The sequence below is a fragment of the Molothrus ater genome, chromosome 4 (genome assembly GCF_012460135.2).
Source record: "Molothrus ater isolate BHLD 08-10-18 breed brown headed cowbird chromosome 4, BPBGC_Mater_1.1, whole genome shotgun sequence".
Lineage (NCBI taxonomy): Eukaryota > Metazoa > Chordata > Aves > Passeriformes > Icteridae > Molothrus > Molothrus ater.
In genome coordinates, this window is record NC_050481.2 from 44,561,295 (window position 1) to 44,586,331 (window position 25,037).

At 35.5% G+C, this 25,037-nt stretch overlaps 1 protein-coding gene across 1 annotated transcript in view; it reads left to right on the top strand.

The window, feature by feature from the left end:
• Positions 1 to 25,037, top strand: part of DLC1 (DLC1 Rho GTPase activating protein) — a 200,480-nt gene that overhangs the window by 67,606 nt on the left and 107,837 nt on the right. The window contains exon 4 of the mRNA XM_036382058.2: positions 3,391 to 3,424. Within this exon, the coding sequence (XP_036237951.1) occupies positions 3,391 to 3,424 (34 nt within the window). The remainder of the gene's footprint in view (positions 1 to 3,390; positions 3,425 to 25,037) is intronic.

A 25,037-nucleotide genomic window follows, 5' to 3' on the forward strand; every position in this document is an offset into this window, starting at 1 on the left:
AGGTGGTAGATGCCCCATCCCTGGAAACATTCAAGGTCAGGTTGGACTGTGCTCTGAGCAACCTGAGCTAGTTCAAGATGTCCCTGCTCATTGCAGAGGGGTAGCCTCTAAATGTCCCTGCTAGCCCAAACAATTCGATAATTCTATAATTCCATAATTCTATAATTCTGTAATTCTATAATTCTATAATTCTATAGCATTTTACATGTACTTTACAGTCACATTTGCACACACAGTACATTTTCAGTGACACAGTTGCAATACAGCAAGGATGCACACAGAAATTTCACATAGTGTTTCAAGTAGGATTTTCATAATTTAAAAATCCCATCCTCTAATTTGGAAGAAAAGGCTGAATATATTTCAGCAGTGGTCTAGTTTTTTCCTCTTTTTCTCTCCTTTTTTTTTGCTTTTCTTTCTTGGTGCTGCTAAGAATGCATACTATTAGAAACATAGAAAGGTGCCTGAGTTTGGGAGATGTTTGTTTAAATCTTTGAAGGGTATGTGTCTGTTTTTTACTAAAACACATGTGATCTGATCATACAGAAATTGTTAGTCCAGTTCTTCAGTTCTTTGAGGAGAGTGAGAAATAATGTGAAGTTACAGTGAACCCATCTGGTCAAGCAGGAAAATCCGGTTTAATTGCTCTATTGCCAGAAATGTTAAATCACTTCCTGGGAATGCAATTCATTTGGAACATATGGAACTCATTGGAAGGTCTCCAGTGAATTCAAAACTGTACTGAAGATGAGAGCATTTCTCATAAGTAACAATCATGTTTTCCCACTGGGCAGCATGTAAGCAGCATGTGTAGCTGTATTAACAAAAAACTAAACAATAGGAGGACTGTCTGAGATCTTGTTCAACAAGATTTACTCATAGTTTACTTTAAATTTTCAGGAGATGCTATGTCCATTTAGGCTTCTTTCGTTCAGCATTTGAGCAGCAAAAGAATGGCCTGATGAAACTTTTAGCTCATTTTACGTCTTAATTGAGAAGCACTGCACTCTAGAAAACAGATGTTTCAAAGCAATCTACCTCACTCTGACTTTCAATTTTCTGGTACTTAAAGTGCTTCTTCATCCTACTAAACAGAAGTAGAAATTTTGTGACTTCCACATCTGTCCTGAGGCTTGATGATTTTATGTATTTCCTCCAATTAAACCCGGGCAACCTTTAAGACTGCCATTTAACAAATTCACTAAAATGTATATTTCATTGTACATCAACAGGTTTTAATGATCATCAATTATAAATACTGTATATTTCCAGGAAATAAATAGATGTGACCAATCGCATTATTAACAATATCTAAATCTGATATGCCAATATGAAAAATCTACATGTTGATGTGAATGACAATGACAGCATTTTAGAGTTCATTCAGGCTAAAGGCACTGCCAGGGACTCACAGTGCAGTTATAAACATGACCAAAGTCCATTCAAGTCTATCATAAAGCCAGCAGAAAATTATCTTCTGTCTTTGTCATTATCATATCCCCATGAAGTCCTGAAACTGCTTCCCCTGAGCTGTTCCTCTTGGCTTTGCATTTAGAGCTTCCAGAGGCTGTCCCCATCAAATTGTTATCTCTTTTCCATGACACAGCTTATGATTTCAGTGCAGACACTCTTGGTTGCCACATCTTCAGCCACTTCAGTGTTCTCTAAGCTTTTCTGAGAGGAAGCCATCATACCTTTTGTAGCTAACAAAACTCAACAGTAAAGTGTGATGTTAACCTGTTCCCATCTTTCCTCCTTTTGTCCTGACCCTCCCATTTGATTCACACTAATTTTTTCTCTTTCTTTCTTGTGCCATTAAGGGTTTTTTTTCCTGTTTGCTTGCTTCTTTCTCACCTTCTTCTCTTTACAGAGTTCTGTCTTTAGAAATTTCCTTCTTGGACTAATGTGAATAGTGAATCTCAGATTTTCTTACTTATCTTCGCCAGTGAAACCACTTAAGTGTGAAAAGAGAAGAAAAATAAATACCCATTTTCAAAGTTATATGAACATTTTATAAAAATTCATATATTATACACTTTTTCTTTCTTGAAACTAAGACCCTGATTCACTCTGATTTTATTGTTTCTTTGGCATGTTAATTTTCCTCAGTCTGTGTTTCCTCAGATTTTGTTGCATTGCTCATTCTTTTTCTGAACAAATATATGTTTGTAAAACGCAAGGAAAATGCTTTCCCAGGAAGAGAATATTTTTGGTTTGAATAATATTAGTCTGGTTGTGTAATATTTTTGAATGTCAAAATCAACCAACACACATTTAGCCAGACAGAGTACAGGTGAAAGAGAAAAAATCACAAAAGGCATATATTAATGTATAGCATTAATACATGTTCTAGTAGAAATTCTGCTGAAATTTGATCCAGAAAGTTCTATGAAGCACTATTGTATATAGCAGGACAAATCAAATGAAATTAAAATTGCAAGTCTGTTTTGAGAAATTCTATAGCAAGTCTGAAGCTGGTTGCTTTATTTCTGTCCATCTCTACTCTTTTTCTTTTTCTTTGAATCTGTAGCAGGAAAATCTGCTGAATAAAGGCTAGGATAACATAAGTGGAAAGGAGGTAAAATTGATATGTTAACTCAGTAACTCAGTATGCAGTTCTGCACACATTGTATACCCAATGCAATTTCTCATCCAAACTTTCTTACCTGTATCCTATATGCACATTTCAAAATTCTTTCTTTTGACATATAATTTTCACTTTATGGTTCATTCAATCTATAATCTCATTTTTTTAGGGAAAATGGACTCAGAAAGTTCTTCTATATTAGTCTGAAAGAAAATTATAATATGAAACAAAATTGGCATCCATTGCAAAAAAAGAAGTCTCATACAATTTTCCAAGTCCAGAAACAATTACAGCCAATATGAAAACAATTCTATTATTTGTCTCTGAAAATTTACACAAAAAGTAAGAAATTGCTATATTATAGAGCAGCATATATTTGAGCCTACAGAAGAGAAATTTGGCATTTCTGTCTAATCCTCAGCCGCACAGATTTTGTCTTCCTCCCTCAAAATTATGAAGTAATTTCCCAGTGGAATTTTGTGATTGTGTGTTCTTGGGATGATTTTTTCAAAATGTAATCATAAGAATATCTTATTAACTCCATTTCCTCCCTTCTCTCCTAGTCCTTTCTAGTGGTAATTACTTTTACAATAGATTGTAAGACACTCAAATGGGAACTGTATGTTTCTCTCCAGAATGCTTAGCACGGTGAGATTGCAGTTTTTTCCAGATCTTCTAGACACTCACAAAATTTACCTAAAGATTTCATAATGTTTCCCTAATATTATTTCCCTAATATTCCCCCAGGTATTCCCTAAATACTCCCTAATGTTTTTTAATAGTGGTATTTTTTTTTCTTTCAGGCTATGCCAGTTATTTCAGAGAAGGAGAAGGCTGGTGAGTAAATATTTACTCATTTTCTCATTTCCTTGTTGTATTTGTTTTTGGAATACCCTGTTACTTAACTAAGTGATAAAAGACAGGCTTCAACTGTCGGCTTTCAAACGTATAGGATTGCAGATTTGACCAATGTCTATGTAAAGGCTATCTGTTGTTTCTGACTAGGGTAATTTCTCTTTCTAAAATGCAGTCCAGTTTTCTGTGTCATATTAATAAGAATGTTTGAAACTGTCCTACAAAGTTCAATTGCAGCTCCTCCTTACATGTCAGTATTCCTGTAGTTACTAACTTGTTATTTGGTGTTAACAGGTATTATGATTTATTAGATGTCTCAATTAACAAACATGGGTGCAAACAGGTTTTCTCAAGTCAATTGAATTTGACTTTTGATTTGGTGTAAGCTTTACTGTCTATCTTTATATATGGCAAGAAATTTCAGTTACCTGGAGTATTTCACTGGAGATAATAACATTTGTTTTGGCTAAGTACTTCTAGAATATTGAAAAATTGTTTTTCTGTTCTTTTCTGTTACACTATGTGCTTTGGTGTTGCTACGTGAAATCTATTACTGATTGACTGCTAGACACTGTCAAATTCTTGTGATAAACACTAGGGAACTCAGCACTATTGCTCTCAAGAATCTCTGTTGGTTGCTTGTCTTTTAATTTAATTTATAATTTGCTACTGTACTTTGAATATAGCCTGAAAAATACCTCAAAATATCCATATGCCACATGGCATTCAGATTTATGTCTGATTTTTATTGTTGATGTTTTCTTGCATTACCCTGGTTCAGATTGTTTCTTTTCTTTTGCTTATTAAAGGAGAAGAATAGGTTAAAAATGTTTCAGAGAAAGTCCACAGTAATAGTCAGTGCTGTAAAAGCTATGGAGCTGTCTGCTCAGGATGTTGTTACTTTTGCTGTTGATGTTCGGAAGAAATTCCCAAACTCTGACCTATATTTAATAAGACTTACTTTATAGATTTCATAGGAAGAATTATTTGGCGTTTCTTTTTCTGAGGTTGTAAATTATGTCAAAACATACAAACTGATTATAGTTATATATTACTGACCATACCATTTGTAGCTATTTTAAAATAAAACTCAAAGATCTATGCTTCATCTTTTGGCGTCAAAACTACCTATGATGTAAGTGTTGGTAATAATATAAAATGAATAGACTTTATAACCTGTACATATGCATATAAGCATCTCTCTCTTTTCCTTCTTTCTGGTCAGACTCCTGCGCTATGTTTTTCTGTGGACAGTATTATATTTAATATTAAAAATATTAAGTGGAAGTTCATACCACATGATGTCAGTTTTTTGACATTTCTGTGCATATGAGCCCAAGCTAAACTGAGAATGAAGATATGGTTGCCTTTTAATCAGGTTTGGCTCTCATTTAACTCTACAGCTCAGGAGATCCTGAGATTATGATGGGTTATTTTGCAATATTGAGAATTCATGAGGGAGATGATTATTAAGATCAGGCCTAATCACTTGTTTCTAGGAGCAGGAAGTGTTATTTTAGTTAAGTGCAATTGGATCTTGATTCAGACAGTCAGATCCCATGTTTTGCAAGGTAATTTGCCAGTGTTGGATCATTGCTGCTTTCACTTCACCAGAATGACATTATCTATAGTCATGAATGACAAAGACATACCTAAGGTGTGAAAACCTTCAAAATAATATAACATATTTTCTTGTCTGCTGTAAGAGAACAAAAGAAATACTAATTTTGATATTTATTTGGAAATACCAACAATCTAAAATTTTCTAGTTTATATTACCACAAAAAAACTAAAATGTATCACAAAATATTAAAGAACAAAAAGAAGTTGTTTATTTTATTGCTGGCAAAGCTAATAATTTGCAGGTAAAGACACTGAATGGCATTGTATTACAATTGGATAGAAATGCACTCAGAATTTCTAGCGAAACATCTTTTCTCATTTTGAGAATTTGAACTAATATTCTCTTGTAAGTCTCTCTTTTCTACTTACTACTGTTTGATTCCATCTGGGGCTGGAATAAGTAATACAAGAAAGTAAAGAGGTTGTTATTACAATGTTTCTGGTTTAGAAATTTTATATATACAGAAATAAACCCCTGTTTTAACAAGACTTTTTATTCTGTAGACTCCAGATATCTTGATATTTTCAAATGTTTTTCCTATAGGCAACAAAACATTTAGATTCTTAAATGGACTAAGCTGCCTAAGCAGCTTAGAAGTTCACACATTACTGATTATGTTTATAGCATTTTTTAATCCTTGAAATGAAATATTTTTTCAATTTTATATATTTTCCAACAAGCAGTAAATTTTGACATCAAACGCAAACTCCATAAGATGGAGTACTTATCAAAAAAACCAAAACACTCACATACCATTTTTAGATTTGGAGCAAAGCCAAACATCTGAAAACATTGTTGCTTTTGTCAATTAATAGCTCAAGAGTTGCATAACAATTTTTTTTTTTTTAATAGTGGAAAGTGCCGTAAAACATGCAATTGCAAAGTGCCTTTGGCAAAAATCTATAAATGATCAGTATATTGAGCAGAACATTGGTCATGCCTAAACACCAGCCCAATTGCTTCCACTTGTGTGAATTGGGGCATTGTAAATGATGTACTGTGGCATCAGCTAGGTCTGAGTAATGCATTTTTAAGAAGTCTCAATATTGTTGACATTTCTGGCAATGTTGGAAAAATAAATCTTTCAAAATAATATTTTGAGGTAGAAGTTAAGATCAAGCAGTATGCACAGTCAGAGAAAATGGTGGTTCAAGCCAAGAGATGACTCAGGACAAGTAATGCTGGCGCCTACATTAAGAATGCAAGCCAGAAACCAAATTCAAAACACTATTTTTTCAGATTCATCTGTTTTCCTTTTGAGTAAATTACATATTTGCATGCCTTTGCTCACCTTGCTGACTGTTGTGATTTATGTTCTCCAATTCTGTACAAAAATTGTGAAGGTATTTGAAGGATGGAGAATTTAGCACACCTGTCAATAATGTGTCAGAGTTTGTAGTGTTGACTCCATTTATAGTCTAAAAATAATCAGCATCTGAACCTTTGGTTCACATGACTGTAAATCAGCATCTGTTTTACTGATGTGATTCACATATGAGACTTCATGAATGGTATCAGTTAACTCTCCTCTAACTGCAGGCTCGAGACAGCTCCTGACACACATACCAATATTCAGTACAATGAATCCACTGTGAGCTTCCTAATTCAGGGCTAACTTCTGTTTCTGGAGTAGTGTTCCCAAAGCAAAGGTGAAATGACTTTAAGCCAATATTAGAATTATTGCCTAAGCCTCTTTGTGTACCTGATTCATGCTTTCCCAATTTATCCTCAAATATTTGTAGGGAATAGTGAACTCTGTGGCTTAGAAACATTGCTACAACAGTGGGAGAGGCAGAGCAAATATCCACACCTGGTCACAGACTAGCACAGCTTATTTCTCTTGAGGTGATGGAACTATGTGCTATCAATAAACAGGGCAGAAGGTTTAGTCTAGCCCTAAACAAATTTTAAGTAAATATTAACACCATTGGTCCATAATGTTCAGCATTATAATAAATAAGTGAGAATAGGAATTGAACATGCTTTTGAGTTTTCATGACTCTATCAAAATATTCCCTTGTGCTTTAAAAATATACTGTGGGAAAAGTGCACAGCCTTTTTGGGTAAATCTCAGTATTCTCTCTAACTATCAAGTTAGAGAGATCTACTTCAGCACAAATAAAAGTGTCAGACCATGATATGTAGTACAACAGATTTGATAGCCCATTTCTCACCGTGTTTTGATGATCAGCAAGACAACAAGAGGATAAAACACGAAGAACAGTAAAAAATAGCAGCTTCAGTGGATCTCTTGCCAGCATACAGATCTTGAAATCTCCCCAGTGTCAGTATTAAAATGTGGGCCTAGCAGTGAACAACTCTTTCTTTTTTTTTTTTCCTTGAATCTATTCTAGATTTCTGGCAAAGACACTATTTAATGAAGTACAGGTTCTATTCTCCTTTGGTGTTAATTTTCCTGGTTGTCTTTTGATTCAGAAGGAAGATAATACAGAGATGATTAAAGAGGCCTTAATGAGAGGGTTTTTCCTCTCACAGGCTCTTATTGTCAGTGTCAGGCAGCAGAGGACACTTGGTGCACAGCCCCATGGTGAGATGAGCCGCAGAACAGGAGGTGATGGAGTGATGACAAGGTGGGTCGGCTGTCTGTGAGAACTCACAGCAGGAGGACCTGGAAAATCCAGTACCACGGGTTCACTATCATGTAACCAGCCACATAAAAGACCAAATGCTTGGTTCATTAGGTAGAGGTCTTTTCATTCCATTTCATTTAACTGCAGTTCTAATCAAAAGGGTAAAAAAATTAAATCTTCACTAGATTTTACAAACTTATTCTAGATCCAGAGAAAGCAATTCTTTCTGCAGTATTTCTGAGCAGTATTCACTAGATGCTCTGTTTTCATTAAGTCATTAAGAGCTCATGCATATAATAAACTGTTTTGAACCTAGAGCAAACATTACAAAATTCAAATTGGCTACAAGATATCAATTTCTAAATAAACTGGATAGAAATACAAGGTAATTGGCACAGTTACTAGTTTTCTGGCTGCCTTACAATAACTCTAGCCAGTATTGTAAAATAAACTAGGCAAAATGAATTATTAATTGTTCCATTTAGCAAGTGTTTTATCTGGTTTTAGAAGAACAGTCTCACTAGAGTTTTTGTGAGACCTAAGTATGAAGTACTAGCTTCTAGTTAGGTAATCCTTTTTTATTGTCAATGTTGCAACAGTTTTAAAATTTGGTGTTTGTTTTCTAAATAACAATGTCAGGGGAGCACTCATACTTCAATCTGTCATACTGAAAAACAGTTAGAGAAGCTCTGCTAGAAAATGCATGGATGGCTGCCAAACACTAATAGATGTTAATAGATATATTTTTATTCCATTGCTATTCGTTTTATTACTAGAAAAAATGATGATGCCAATAGATACTGAAAGCTGACCTTTCATGCTAATTTTCCTAATAATTTTTGGTTCTTTGGTTTTCTTTATTTTTTCCTAGATGCAGTAAAATAGCTGATGTCAGGATTTTTGGTATTTGATTTTTAGTGGTTTATTAACCACACACTAGTGTAGTTGTTCTTCTGAATAAATTACTTCACTTTTAAAAGTCATACCATATGCACTGGCATGTGGACATAAACATACAAACTTCAAAATCCACATAGAACTGTGCAAAGCCAAAGGTGCTGTTGCAATTTTCTTTATGTTTTGGAGGAACCAGGAGGTCCTAGGACTGCAGCTTTATAAAAGCCTTTAAACCATGCTAAATGCACTAGAAGCAGGATGATGCCTAAAACTCCTCATGGTTGCCTCTAGTATATCACTTTTGCTAGTCTTAAGGACTGTGGGTTAGGGCCAAGTAGTGTGCATGTGGTCTGAGGGAGCCAGTGATAAGAAGGCTGTGTACCATTGGAGAAGGACACAAAAGTTCAGGTACCAGCCTGGACAGGAAAACAGGTCTTTTGTGGAAGGCTAAAACTATTTCCATTAAAAAATTTTATAATGATTAAGTACATCTGCAGTATCTGGGAACTAGCAGAACCTGTTGTGCATAAAATTCCTTAGTAAGCTTCTGTTTTCTTTTCCCACCTGCTTTGTGGAGAAAGTATGGGCCATTAGTATGGACCTGCATTTACATTTTTTGGAAGAGCTTCTTAAGTCAAAATATGCTGTTGCTATCTTCAAAGAAGTTTAGTTTTTTCATATCTTTAATATAATCTCATTTACTTATATCTTTAAATGCTTAGAAAAAGAAGCTTAACTGAATTATTTCTGGCTAGTAACAAGACTAGGCTATTATTTTTACATTGTATTATACATACATATATTTTATCATATTCTTAAGAGGTTTTTTTAGGTATAATAGCTTTCCAGGCTCTTTGATGATTTCATTAATTGTGGAAACAACTTTAAATATTTATTTGATAAATATTCATATGTCCTTTTTCATTTTAGAGGAGATAAGCTGTGCCCAAGTGTCTTATATTCCTGTGGTGAGCAATCAAACCTTGATTTCTCTGCCAGTTTAATGTATTTTCTTAAGTAACAAAATTACCTTATTCAAATCAAGATAGTTCCCTGATAGGAATAAAACTTTATATAATACCAGCTGAATGATTATTGCTCCCAGCTATCATGCTAAACCTTTCAATCCAATGTGTTTGTAAGGCAACATGTGCTTCCCTATTTAATACAAGTAGTTTTTATCACAGAAATTATGTGACTATAAAAAACTCCAAGAATTAGCATTATTTTAAAGATATTTGATATTAATAATATTTAATCACAGATTGATATATTGTAAGAACAGACTTCATCAGCTATTAGTGCAGCACAGTTAAACAAAGAATAACTCTCTTCAAGGAGTTATTCAAAGAATAACTCTCTTTGGACGTTCTTTCTTCAACTGTCTGTTCAAGCAGGCCAGCCCTGAGTTCAGACCAGATTGCTCAAGTCTTAGTCCAGTCCAGCTTTGAACACTTCCAAGAAGAGAGCCTGTGCAACCTCTGTAGGCTACGTGCTCCTCTGCTATCTTGTCTTCACTGAGGAGTCATTCTTCTAATGTCCAGCCTGGTCCTTCCTGGTTTCAGCTTATGCCTCTTGTCTCCTCTGTTGTCATCCTCACATGCACAATATGAAGAGCCCAGCTCCATCTGCTTGTTGCCTACTGTCAAGTCCTGGGGAGCTGCTGGTAGGACCCCAAAAGCCATCTCTGCAGGCTGAACAAGTCCTGCAGCCTTAGCTCATGGGCCGAGCGATCCAGACCCTGACCTGCTTGGTGGCTGTCCCCTGCATGTCCCTTTTATCAATGTCCTTCTTGTGTTGGGAGGATCCTCAAACTGGACTCACTGTTACAGGTGGGGTCTCACAAGCACTGCATAGAGAGGGATAATCCCTTCCCTCCACCTACAAGCCATGCTTTTATTGATCCATCCCAGGCTGCTGCCAGCTCGTTTTACTGCCAGGGCACACTGCCGGCTCATGCAAGCTCAATGTCTGCCAACACCCCAGGGCCTTTTCCATAGAGCTGCTCTCCAGCCAGTTTTTATCATTTATTTATCCACCCTTACAGACTGTAAAATCCCAACTTACAAAAGAAAAATATTGTGGAAATTGTGCTCTTTGTTGTCAAAACAGAAAATAGAGCAGGAGACCCACAAATTTGTTACTTGCAGCAAATTCAATTTTGTATTACATTATAAGTAATTATAATATGTTCAGATTTTAGAACACCATCAAGCAGATTGTAAACTGGTACTCAGTATATTCTGGCTAGTGTCATATAATTAATTTTAATCAAGTAGCTTCTGAGTATAAAGTTAGGTATCAGTTTCACAGTGACTCTGTAGAATTTATATTACCCAGGCCACAGTGTAGTCTCTTTTTGACTTGGACATCAGAAACATTCTAAAAGAGGTAGTCCCTGACCAAAAATAGCTTTTAAATCAAACATGATCAAGTTGTTCTTTCTTCCCTTTTTTGGCTATAGAAAGTGTAACAGAGAATGCTGATAACCAATTAATCAAGTTATTTCTAGGCTAATTTTCTTCAGACTGAGTTCATGGCAAAGACATGTGTTGATTCAAATGAACTATAAACTAGTTCACTTGGTCCTAATTAATTCTGACATGCAGTCATTAGGTCGTGGTTTCTAAAGTAATGATGTGACTGTTGATTTGGAAATCAGGTGATGGTCTTTCTTTTTCAGTGTCCTAAAACAGAGGCAGTTTCTTAAAGGCAGCCAAATCTTAAAATTAACTTTTGACTAAATTTTAATAGTTATTCAGGTACCTGAATATGAAAAACAAGCTGCTAATTTTGCAACAATTTCTTGTCAAGGTTACTTCCGGCAGTAAAGTCTGCATGTGGCACAAAATAATGATGACACCTAGTCATTTCTGAAAAATGTAAGATGCTCTTCTTTGCTTCTTTGGATTCCTAGACAACATTCAAAACATCTGGAATATATTATGCTCCTGTGTTCATTTTGAAAGTAGGACTTGAACTGCTGAATTGTTTCAGAGTTGTTGAAGATGAACAAAAAAAAAACATTTGAACAATTTTAAAACACGTTTAATATGAAGAACTTAAAGTACTTAAAATTAATTTTTACAAGATAACTTCTTTTTTTGTGTGATAAAAAATAAGGGAAAGAAATGGTTTCAGTTCCAAACATGGAACATGAGCTTGTTTTTTGTTTCTTATACCCTTGAGGTACTTAAATGCTCACTTTACTAGAATAAAAAAGTCACTATTCAAAAATTCTTAGGGAAAAGAGGGAGGTTTTGATGTCTGATGAGAAGGCATGATTATTTATCTGTGATTCTGTGACATGATTATTTATATTTCTTTAAGGACATGCTGAAAACTCAGGTGAGAGACACCCAAAAGCACACTTTGGACAAGGCACACCTGGAGGCAAAGTGAATTCCTGATGCAGAACCATCCTTGCCAGGACAATTGTAGGTCTGGATGTAACTGCAGTCTCACAGGTGCCTCAGACTGGGGTTTCTTTTTTCCTTGATGGAAATGTCAACCTGTGCTCTGTCTTCTGCTATAAAAAATCATGTTTGAGAGAATTGTGGCTTCTGCCCATAGTGTGTTCAGCCTGAGCAGCTAGACCTTTTATTATCTATAAACTGAAAGGTACCAACTACACTGACAAGAAGCTTTTTTCATTATCCTGAAGATTTTAAATAGCTTGTGATATCTAGTCATCAACTTAAACCATTTTCTCAAATCTTCTCCCCAAACACTCTTGTAAAATTAGATTGCTTTTGCACATATCAGGAAATGGTAATTGAATGAAATGTTGTTTCTCTAATATGTGATAGATTCCTATGGTCTTTAAAATGCACCAGTGTACAATTCTTATATGCAAAGTCAGTCACTTGCCTCATGCTTTATTACCTCTGTCAGTCTACCTCTGTGTTAATTTTGACTGTTAGTGAATTTCCCCTCCATGACTTTTTAGGAAAGAATCAGATTACTTGAAGTGGTTGCTTAATTTATAAGTATTACAAATCAAGATGTAACTGGAAAAAAAAAAAGTTTATTGATAGAGAAAATTGCCAAATGGTTTCTAAACTATAAATCTACAAGGAGTTATTCCTGCAGATGATCATTCTAGTCACATGAGTTTGGACTAAGCTTGGAAGTAGAGATTTGCTAAATCTCAGTCTAAAATGATTTTTCTGAAAGTTTCTCCATGTGAATATTCTCTTTAATTCAATTGTTAGGTCATTAATTTATATCCCAGCCAATTCTGGATTGAGTTGCACCTGCTGCAGTATGTTGGCCTAAAAGAAAGGAAATATTTGGTAACCAGTTTCAGAGTGTTAGCCAGGTATATCACATGTTAGTAGCTGCCTATGAGCAGAATTGAAAGGCAGAGAGGAAAGTAACCACGGATTTTAATACATATCAAAATACAGGCTTGAAATTAGAGAAGAGGGGTTGAAATATCTGTTAAAAGGCAAGGAAAATAATTAAATAAGCCATGACATCTTCTAGGCAGGTGTCTAATTTACAGAGTTATCCTGGAACATGTTTTCAAATTGCACATAAGAAAAAGACTGAGATTTTAGTCAAGAATTCATCTATCAATTGGTTAACATAGAAGACTGTTCACAGAACAATCCATCAATACACCAGAAATATTTTTCTCATGTAGTTACCATGGGAGGCTCTCAAAACAGGGATGAAGCCACAGAATGCTCAGAGAATGCCAAGGCTTTGTTTTGGTGGTATATCTCACATTAAGTCTGTGAGTGGGATAACATTTTTTGTGTCAGCACAAGTGTGCCTTCAGCAAATGTCTGCGCCGCATTTGTAACCCATCTACCTGGTCTGGTACAACTTTAGCATGTGTATCAGGTTAATCAATTTTATCAGCTATAAATTCATCATTGTCAGTGAATTTGTGACAGGAAAATTAAAGCTATATAGTTTTCTTAAAATTTCTTTCTTTCTCCCTTTTAGAAGATCTCAGACTAGTCCTTTTTATACAGAATGCCCTTAGGACTTAAGTCTGGCCCTGTGTTTTGAACCATGGATCCAGCCTAGCATTTGTAGGAAAATGTCTTTTAGCAGTCATTCAATGCGCTGTTGCAGGATCAGACAATAACAATGGATGATGAAGAAGACACTGTTCCTGGCAAACTAGTTAGAGTAGGATTTTCTTCTCCAAGCTTGGAAGTAGGGCTGGCTTTTTTCAGTCACAGATTTAATACCTGCTGTTCCTTTCAACAGTTAGTTTTTTGCACCTCATCTTTTTTTGTCTCCCAGTACAATAGATGTCCATGTTTTATCACTCTGTGTCAATAAACATTTGAATTTTATGTGCAATTGCTTGTCTCTTCCTATAAAAGAATGAGAGGACATCAAACAGAGGTGGCAGATTCAAAATAAACAGGGGCAGGCAATCTAGAACTGAGATGTGGAGCTCCTCACCTCAGTAGACTGCAGATGCTAAAGTTGTACACAGCTTTAGAAAATGACTAAACAAACTAATAACAGAGAAATTAATTCATATAACCCTTTCTTCAATAAAATTAATAAAAGTTCTTACCAATGACTTTTGCAGGACTGACCCAAATCATAACCCTCTATATACCAAACCAAAACTCGCCTGGAATGCCAAATTAGTAAGGCAATACAGTCTCTAAGTATTGAGTTTGATTTTAATGAGTCAAAACTGGTATTTTGTAGTAAAAGTATACTGAATATTCAGTCCTAATATGTACATTTAATATACTTTTATTGCATGAGTGTTTCTTTGTTTCGTAAGAGGCATGGTTTTCCCCCAGGAAACAGTACTGATTATCCATCATCAAATTAAGAATAATATATAACTTATGCAGCAACATCAAAAGATGTCCAGATGTTAGGAAACTTTCTATCAAAAGCAAGAAGGATCTTAAAATTTGCAGAGAACCAACCAATGATCAGAATAAAGTAAGTCAATGCAATTCTTCACCTTAGTAAATAGCAAAGAGAAAAATATGAGTGCATGTCATAAGAATATAAAAACACAAACATAACCAAAGAGCATACTAAAAACTGTAAAGACATACATGGTACAGTTGTCATCAAAACTTGGCATCATTTTGTCTTTAATGAGGAAATGGACATTGGAAAACCAACCAATAAAGTTTCAATCTAAGAAATTGCTACATGTATTAACTTTTGCAACACATTTCAAAGGCATTTCCAGAGAGGCAATGTATGCCACATTAGGCAAACTAAGATGAATAAGAAACAGACGTCTTTTCATAAAGCAAATCTAGATAATAATCTTCAGCAAACTAAATTGCATTTATTTCTCTTAAAAGACTGAGAGATAAGAAATGAGCCATGTTTTGGTTTTGTTTTTTTTTTTTTTTTTCTCAAAATAATCATTATAGCTTAAGTAAGTTAAGCTAACTCTACTGATCCATAGAAAAAATTCCACATCTGGAAAATCTTTACTTCATCTGTGTTGGGGTTTCATGCTTTTTGGTGCTTTGTTCACCAGTTCCCATGACTCTAACTTAAACCTCTCCCTTGGGAGCATTCCAATTCCAATGGAAGAGCATTCCAATTCACTTAAAGATATAGTGACCATTTCATTCACTTAAGATATAGTGATAATTTCATTTCCTGTTATTTAGGCTTCCTTACCTGTTTCCCTAAACAAAGCAAAACCAATCCTCAAAAATAAAGCAACTAAAAAGAAAAAAGACAATATGTCTTTGTAGAATGCTGCAGTATGGACAGTTACTTTAATAGATTGAAGTGAGAACAGAAAGATTAATTGTCAAAGATAACACAGAGGTACATTTTTTTTTATTGTAGACTTCTAGCTGTTTTTAGCAAATAGAAGTTTAGACACACTCCAGCACCAAAATCCTCTATTTGCCATGGAGCAATCACAAGCAGCACTGCTGAAAATCTGAATTAAGTATCCACCAAATGCACACAGTGCAGGCAACCAGAAAATAATTGCCTCCTGTATTCCCTTCTGGCTCTTTCCTGTATAGTGTTACACAATTGCTTACGAGTACTGTATTTAGAAATCCAGGAGATAGATTTAGAAATATAATTATGAGAGAAACAAAGTAGCACAACCAAAGTACTTCCATAACTGGGATTTTTTTCTCTCTTAGAGGAGCTGTGGGCTGAGTCACAAAGGTTTTATTCATTGTCAGAAGAAGATATGGGCTAAATATCAAAATAATTTGAAGTGCACACATCCAGTCACTAAGGTGTAAAGGGCACCTGTTTCAAGAACACAGTCACACAGCAGCATCTGAAAAAACAAATTAAACAAGAGAAGAACTCAAGTACCGGCACAGAGTTGTCACAATTCTTTAATTATTCTTCCTGCTTGAGTTTTGGCCCATGTCACCAGTAGTTTTCTAGAAAAGACCCATGAATGCTTGGGAGATAAGAAGATCCAGGGAGTGTTTGAAACCAGTAGTGGTAGAAGATTCACACTTACTGTCACTGAGTGGTCTTGATCAAAAAGGTCAAAGAGATCAATTCATTCTGACATCCTTTGTCTACCCCAGACTTCTCCAGGTTTAGTCCTTTCTTAGAGGATTCAAATCAAAATTTAGGAGCAAATCCTTCTCTCAGTGTAAAGATCTTTAGCCTCTTGTAATTCATGGAAAATACACCTCAGTGAGATTCTAGCATAAGAACTGCTTTCACCTACCTCTGCTCTCCACTTTCTCTCCTTCTGAAAAACTGCCTTCAAGATTTTATGTTTGAACTTCTGCTGCAAAGGAGATTTGAGAAATTTTTTTTTTTTCTTTATAGACAACTGGATCTGATAACTGCACTTTTGCCTTTTATTTGTTTACCTATCATGCAACAGTTACTAGTTCAGGAGGGAAAAAAAAGAAAACCAGTGAAAATTAGCTATATTGCTGCTCTGTTACAAGTACCTGGAAAGTGGGGCACAAATGATTTTCAGCTGCTTGTCTAAATGGCAGGGCAAGGTAATCCCTGGCATAACTGTAAAGAAAGGTGTAGCTGACAGTGAGCTGATAGGCATTAACAGCTGTCCTAGATTATGCTCCCTGTAGAGCAGCTTTTTGTACCCAAGCTTGCTCCTCCAACACTCCCCCTCCTCTGGGACAAACCTGTGCAATGGGCAGAGTCATGCTGAGCTGTGCTTAGCCCTGGATACTCACCTATCACTCCCAAACCATGCTGAGTTATTGGAAGGGGTAAGTGGAAGTCACTGTAGCCATAATTATACCTTGCATGCAAATTGTTATCTGCATGAATGCTCACTCTATCAGCAACCTAACAACAAATTGGTGAAACTTGAGAAAGCCTTACATGTGTGTGACAGAGAATAAAGAAGCTCAGGTACAGGGCTCCACATTAATTCAGTAGAAAACCACCCCACTTTTAACATCCTGGCCCTATTAACATTGAGGAAGCATTGTCTTGCCAACGGCCTCACACAGCAGGAGTCAGGATGGAATTTGCTTTTATTTCTAATGGACCTTTGAATGGCAGATCTCACTGATAAGAAGCAGAAGATTTCACTGATTCAGTCAAGTGACTTGTCAAGTGAACTCAAAAGCATATTACTTTCCTGAGCTTGCAGCAATTAGACACTCATCCATTCATAGAACAGTCCTTAAAGAAGCAAGGAAAGTGTGCTGTGTTCTCTGGTTTATGCTATAAATAGTAACAATTTTGAAGCAAGTTACCTTGATCAAGAAAAAGCTAATTCGTATTCCCAGACATTAGAAATATCCCTATGTTAACACAGAGACCATCAGCTGACCCTGTATAACTGTCACTGAGGGATAAAATAACTTCAGAGGAGCACTTAAGACCAAACTGACATTTAAAAGCTGCCAAAATTTAAATTAAGGTTTATTCCTGAAGAGCATCAAGTAGATTATGGTAAGAAAATCAAAGTGGCATATTTCTGCTCTTCAGTTACATTTGAAAATAGGTATACCATTATGATTAAACTAGCATCATTTCTGTAATATCCAATTATCTTTACCTGATTTTGAAAATGCAATACAGTATTTCTTCTTTCCTAGTAGTGTGTGTCCTTTCAGGGTTAGACATCAAAGGATAGACACTACTCTGTAGCTTAGGCTGCAGTGCTTCATGTTGAGAGCAGTATTAATTCATGAAGGAATGTGCTAAACCTTGTAGGTCACTGATTCATTTTTATTGAGACTTGGTTACATTTCCTATGCACCCTTCTAATTTATTCTGGACATTTTGGGACTTTTTGGATTTAACACCCAAATGCATTTCATGAAAAATAGGGACTTTGTTCCCAATTTCCACAATCAGGATTGAGCTGAACTCCTGTTCACAGGCCCTTCAACTCTAGGCTCCTCTCCAAGCCATTCTGTCTTCACTGTCTTGCCCCAAACATCTCCTGATGGATTTTCCCAAGGAAGGTCTGTGCTGTTTCCAGCCTCCAGTTCCAAAGCTGACCCCAACAAGCTTGCCAGACCTCTGACTGTGAACTCACATTTTCATTCTAAGGGACAGTTAATTCTTCTAGGCTAGCTAAAGTTTTTACCTGAACCAACCAGTTTTTCATAGCGTGTCCAGTATTTTTAATAACATTCTTTTTTGTTAGCTTACACAGAAACAAAAATAACAAACCCAGCATTCTTTTTCTTGAATCACTTTCCTTACTTTTGTGATATATACTTCTGGCTTAACTCCAGTCATCTTGAATAGCTCAGGATCTTACTGTAGGTCATGTTGTGTCACTTGAATAGGGCAGTTTTTCCAGCTCATTTTTCAGAGCATTTTCATATTCACTAGCACAATCATCAGAAAGCAATGACTCAGTCTATGATAAACTGTCAAACTAAGTTTGTCTCTACCATCTACTGCTAAAGTTTTCTTGACAACTATTCAACAATTCATTTCATTCATAGTTTCTCTTTGATAAGTTTCCATTCCTTCAAGCCTTTTCTTCAGAGCTAGGAAAGAGATCTAGTTCCCCTTGGGCTATTTGTCATAAAGTCTCCACCCAGCAAGAGCTGACCAGAAAGCACACTTAGAGTCTGAACCAGAGCCTGGAATGAAACTTCCTCATTCAGTAGCACCTACAAAGGCTCACAAGCACATTCCTCTGTTAGCATATATAGCAAACAATAGTCTACTGATTCTCATAAAGTGGATGTCTTGTATCCCTTGTCTACCTTTCCTCTATGCATTTTTTCATGGTTCTTTTAGAGCGTTCATTCAACAGGCAACCAGGTGAGCACACTTAATTATCTCATATTTCATATGGAATAGCTCACCACTTGGAGAACATGCAGCTCTTCAAGGGAAGTTGAATACTTTTCTCCACATTCTTGCAATGTCCATACTTCATTTTTCATCTCTTGGTGTTACAGCAATCAGCTGTAGTTGTTCAGTCACCACTAGGAAGTCTATCTACCTTAAATGTTGAGATAGGCATCCCTAAAAGTTGTCCTAATCGTTTAGCTACATATCTCAATGTGGATTTGTGTTCAACTGCATGCTGTCAGTTTTTAAATGGAATTTATAGTCTGGCTCACAGTTCAAGCAATAATTCCTGGGTTTCATTATGCATGAATCTGCAATGTTTGCAAAATAAATATATCCCTCTTCATGTATTCAGTGGGCCAGACTGTGATTCACCTGAGCACAAATAGATTGAAAGTTGTAACTGCCTGAAAGAGAGCTTTGTTTTGAAGGTGAGTCACAGTGTTGCATCCCCAACTTTATTTCACTGCCTTCTAAGTTCAGGAATTCAACTATTTGCTGTAAACTGGATCATTGAAATGATTCATATTAGGTCTATTTTTTACTCTATGTTGTTTTAATGAGCTGACTTTCAGCAAGCTGTGCAAACATTTGCCCCAGTACCATATGAGAGGACTGTTTGGTGCAATAAGGGACACAGGCAAAAAGACTTTGAAGAATTAAATATTTCTTGTAGCAGCCTTCTGCTGCTAGTGTCTTGGGAAATAAGTGCCTTAAAGAGGCTGCAGAAGACTTAGATAATTTGGTATAGAAAATGTATTTAAAAACTAAAATATGCAATTCTAACTGACCAAGAATTAGGACTATGTGTCTACACAGCCATTCAGATGATACTACAGCAGCCTCTGCTATTTAGCAGAAACTTTGGAGTCCCTTCAGAAATTTGAGACTGTTACAGACTGTCCTTTGCAGACTAAATATCTCCCCTTCTACACTTGTGTTTGCTGTGCTGGCAAACACAAGGGTAGAGCTGCACAGACATCTTCATCTGGACTCTTGGTACTTGCCTCTGTTCCACTACCTTTTGTGACTCTCCAACCTGTAATGTGCCCATGGCATTGGTTCCCCCAATCTGCTCCAGCTGAACTGATTTTTCTGTCAATCCTTTAGCATTTCCAAAGTTATATCACGCAATCAAGCTATGTCTTTACACAGACTGTTGATATATTACCATGCTCTTGTCCTTCCTCTTCTTGCCAAGGGCTACCATTCCTAAGAGAATCCCCACCATTAACATCTTTTATTACCTTTCAGGCACATAAAGATCATGTAACCTTGATGCAGAGAGTGCTCTGCTGGGAACTGTAAAAGCAGTGTGTGTTTACAGTAACACTAGACACTGGATTTCTGAATAAGTCAGCATTTTTTGCCCAACGGGAATCCAGCACATTGGTTCTCAGGCAAGGAGGAGCAGAGTGGACCTAAGGTCAGCATGTGCTTGCTGCTAATGAATAGTTCAGTTCTTTGTTTCAAGACTCAGCCCCACACTTACCTGGCCTTTTTTGAGTTTCCTTGCTTGGTAGATGTTAGGAGTTAAGAGCTGGTCTCCCCTTATTTTTCTCAGAGCTCCTTTCATGGGGCTTTCAATGATAAAATAAATATAGTAACTTTAAAGGTTTGCATGACTTTTTTTGAGTTCCATGGATTCATTCATATCTTTACAAACCATGCACAACAAACAATGTGATGTGGTCCATTTTTCCATAAAAGGGTACAGAAACATCTAACTTTCAACAGATTATGAGGTTTTGCAACTAGCATGAAGTTAGATCTGACAAGTGAGCAAGGCATTTATAGAAGAAATTACAATGTTTTAAAAAATTGATACCATCTAAACTTCCTTGGTCAAATAGAGAAGGCTTCTTTTAGATAAATTTACATTAACTATGTATTGCCTCTTAGAGAGAAAAACCATATCTACTGAGGATGAAAATATGCAGGGGATTCTGGTGAGCTGTATATGTTTAATACATCATAGGTAACTATGACACCTTGTACTGAAAACTGTACAAAATGCATGGCCACAGATGGACAATGCACATATGAAGGTCTTCTGTTGAAATTAGAGTGAAAACACTTTTTCTGAAGTCTCCTCATTCCAATGGTAAGCTTTAAAAATGGCATTATTCCTCTAGATGAAGACTAATATAAGGTGTTTAAACTTTGAAGGCCAAAATCTAAAATCTAACTTATCTTTGATCTAAAATAATTTTCAATATCTGTAGAGGATGTATTTAAAAACTTTCTTGAAATGTATTTTACATGATACATTATTATTAATCCTAGGTGCTAGAGTTTATTTTTTAGTAATTTGGTTGTCCAGATGCTGAAATTTTACAGTTGTTACATAGAGGAGGAGGTTTTCAGCATAAAATAACCAGGTTAATTAGGTTGAAATTAAGTTAATAAGTAATAGGACTAAATGTCAATTAATAGGACTGAATCTAGTCCTCTTAATTGACATTCAGAGCTATCATGACTTGATAGGGACAGAGTTTTTCAAAGTTTAGTATTGAAGGACTTAAATTAAAACCTGGGTTTTAGTTGTCCCTTTGGTTTGACTTATGCATTTTGATACACAGTTTAGATTTAAGTCTTGACCTTTTGAAATACATTTGTTTTATTCCTGACTTGTACAGGCAGTTACCCAAGCTCAATTTTTTTTATCAGTATACTGATAGCTGCTCACTTCAAATTTCAAATAGTCTATTATCATTCATTTAAGAAAAGTACATCAAGAGTAGAAGGCTATACTTGCTTGTTGTACAAGAGTACATTTTTTTCTGTAACTTGTTGTGGAAGTTTTCATTGAATGTAAAGAAATATTTAATGCCTCCATAAGCAATTTTTCTAGTACTTGACTAAAGAGTACTAAGTTTGGATTGAAAAAATTTAGCAACATCTAAGTTTTGACATCTAAATAGACCATCATTTCATTGCATCTGCTGATGAATTTTAATCTTTCTCCTTATTTTGTTTCCTTATGCATAAAGTGCTACAGAGCACATTAAAAAAAATCTCCTGGATATCTTTCAAATGTCTCCTAATGTCACACTTATTCTTTATGCCTTCAGAAAGCTGCCAGTATCAGCAAACAGGGCTGAGCTGATTTAAACCATGAAAAAAACATCCAATGATGCTGTAATTAAACTTTCAGTTATGAATGAAGTTTTGATACGACAAATTTTATGTCTGAATAGCAGGTCCTTTTCAGGGAAGGGGTAGCAGGTTATCAGGGAACTACAAAACTTTCTGAGCAAAGCAAACCTACTTTCAGAAGATGTTCTTTCTAAAGAAGTTATGTTCTGTGGTACTGATATATATTTCCCCTAACATTATATTCTGCTCATATGTCATATTTAATCTTATTTTTCAATTTTTATCTTTCTGACTCCTATGTTGAAATATATACTTCATTGAAGACTTGCACTGCAGCTGATAGATGTGTCAGTCTGTTTTACATTTCCACAGGATTTTTTCCTTTGTTCATACGTGGTTTTTTTGGTTGGGTTTTTTTGGGGTTTTTTTTTGTTGTTGTGGTTTTTTTTTTTTTTTTTGGTTGTTTTTTTTTTTTTTTGTCTGTACATAAGCTCCACAGATTATTTAGCCTTAGTTTGGAGGAAAAACATACACAAATACAATACTCTCCCCAATACCAAGTCAGTGTTTTGAAACCTTGTACCACTTTAAAATACGTCCACACTTTCCTTGATGTTCTCATGCTTTAAATACTTGTTGGCTCTTATCATTACTCTTCCCTTGCTGAGCAGAAGAGATTTTCATCTTTTCTTGAAAATCAAACTCTCTAGCCCCTTAATAATTTTTGTTGCTGTTATCTGAATTCCTTCAAAACTTGTTTATGTCCTTGTGGTACTTGAGAGACTAAAACTACATGCTGCATTTGAGAAGCAATTCATTGGTGCCAAACAGAGTATGGCTGGTTGTTCTTTATGAAATACTGAGCAAGTAAATAATAGGTTTTTTTTATAGTATAGATGCATAAAAAATTATGATGAAAACTTCAGAAATAATAAAGAAGAAATTACATATATTTACTACACTTCTCAGTCAAATATTTGACATCCTTTCCCCACTACTGCAATACCTTACTTTTAATAAATATGCCTTTAAAATATTAGTTTAACCTATCAATCTCAGGTGTAAGCCTCGTTTTCTTGTCTGTTTTCTTCCTCAACTTCTTTGGGAGTGTTTTATTCCCTTCTTCCAAATACCACATTTTTCCAAGGAATTTCTACATCATCTACTCATAAATATGAAGTAACTTCTCCTATATTTCACCAGGTCTTTCATTACTTCCCTCCCCCCTTCTGCTATGAATCACTTAAAGAAACACTTGTACTTACTTGATTCCAGTGCACATCAAGATCTGTAAGTAGTTTTTCCATGTAAATGTTGCAGCTGCTATTTTAAATACATTTTTTCAAGGCCTAATTTGGACTCTTTCAGAGCCATTAATATCTTTCATTGAACCTGAGTTCAAGATTCATATTTCTTATTTTATTTAAGAACTGCATAAATTCACTATTGTAATGACATCTCTAAAAACTTTAAGTTTACAGAAGGTAAATAGAATTTTGGGTAAATAGAATTTCTCCTATGTAACCTCATCAACTAGACATATTTTTAAGAAGAAATTACAAAAGTATGTTCAGACTGCAGAAGAGCAGAGCAGATAATTTTCATCATATGGGGATGCCACCATATATGTATATTTTCAAAATTACTTGACAATAGAAAAATATTAGGTCAGATATAAAAAAATACAAATCAGGCTGCCAGCCCTACAAACACAAGGTTCACATTTCACCTTGCTTTTGAGACTGTGAAGTGTACAGTTTGCTAAACATATACCAATAAAATTACTTACTAAAATAATTCAAGGGAACTTGCCAACTAGTAACTAGTCTCAGGACATGAAAGACAGACTAAATACTGCTGTATCCTGTCAAGCTCCTTTTCCCCAAACCATCTAATCTGAGCTCACTATTTTTCCACAGCCAGCCTTCAAATACAAGTGTCATAACCTGAACTCTAAGTGAAGATTTTCCATGTGCTGCAGTGGGACTCCAGAGTGCAGATATGTCATGGCTGAAAAGAGATGACAGCAAGAACAGCAAATTTCATGCAGAAGCAATTTTCAGTGATAGGTTGTGAAATAAATTAAGTAAAGATATGGAGAAATCCAGTTCCCAGAATATCAAACCAGAGTGTCTTATTAAAACCTCATTTAATAGTGTGGCTAACTTCATGGAGTAAATTTGAAACATTAGCATCTAATAATACCTTTAGCTAGAGTTTTAGATTTCCTTTGTAAGTTTTTATGGTGTGCTATGTACATTCAGTATTCACAAGACTTATGGAAAACAGAATGTATGTTTCAGTTGAGATGATGATTGCTTTAATCTTCCAGATAATTATATTTGACATAGTCCCCATAAAGCTTCAGCTTGCATCTGTGATATATTAAACTTAGAAAAGGTAAAGCAAAATATTGGATTCTTTATCTTTTAAATGCTAGGCATTAGAATTTGTAGTCAGCAAGATTTCAGTTTAAATAACAAACCCCTGGAGAAAGACAAAATCACATTAAATACTTGGAAAAATCATGGATTTGCTTTTTGAAATATTTTTTTTAGAAAAAGTAATCTAATTGCAGCCAATTTTCTGAAAAAAAATCTGTTCAGTGCAAAAAAGCCAATTGTTTGAAATTATGTTTATTTAGTTCCATCAGAGCAGAACTCAAGGATAAGTTCTCACTAGCAATGTAGTGGCTGAATTTTAACTCCCAAATGGCAAGCATGCAATTAAACTACAGTAGATGACAGATATTCTCTTCCCCTTGTCTCTTTCCCTGTGTTCTTGTCTCTCCACCAAGCAGTGTGTACCCATCTCCCTCTTGACCCTAGCAAAACTTTCTCATTCTGTATTAACATTTCATGAGGGACCAACCCTTTTCCAGCCTTCTGTGAAGTGAAGGTGAGGCAAGTAAAAGTCTGGGAGAGACAGGTTCTCTCATTCATTTTCCAGGGCTGGCAGCAGCCTGCAGCTGTGCTTGCAAACACTTCCCAGGTGAGGAGAAAAAGTATCTTCTGGAGAGAAAAATATCTTCTGTGCTGTTGGTCACTAACATCCAAGGCTGCAGAATTGCTGTGAAATATTATTTCTCAGAGGCTTGCCAATGGCTACAACAAATGAACTTCCAGAAAACTGA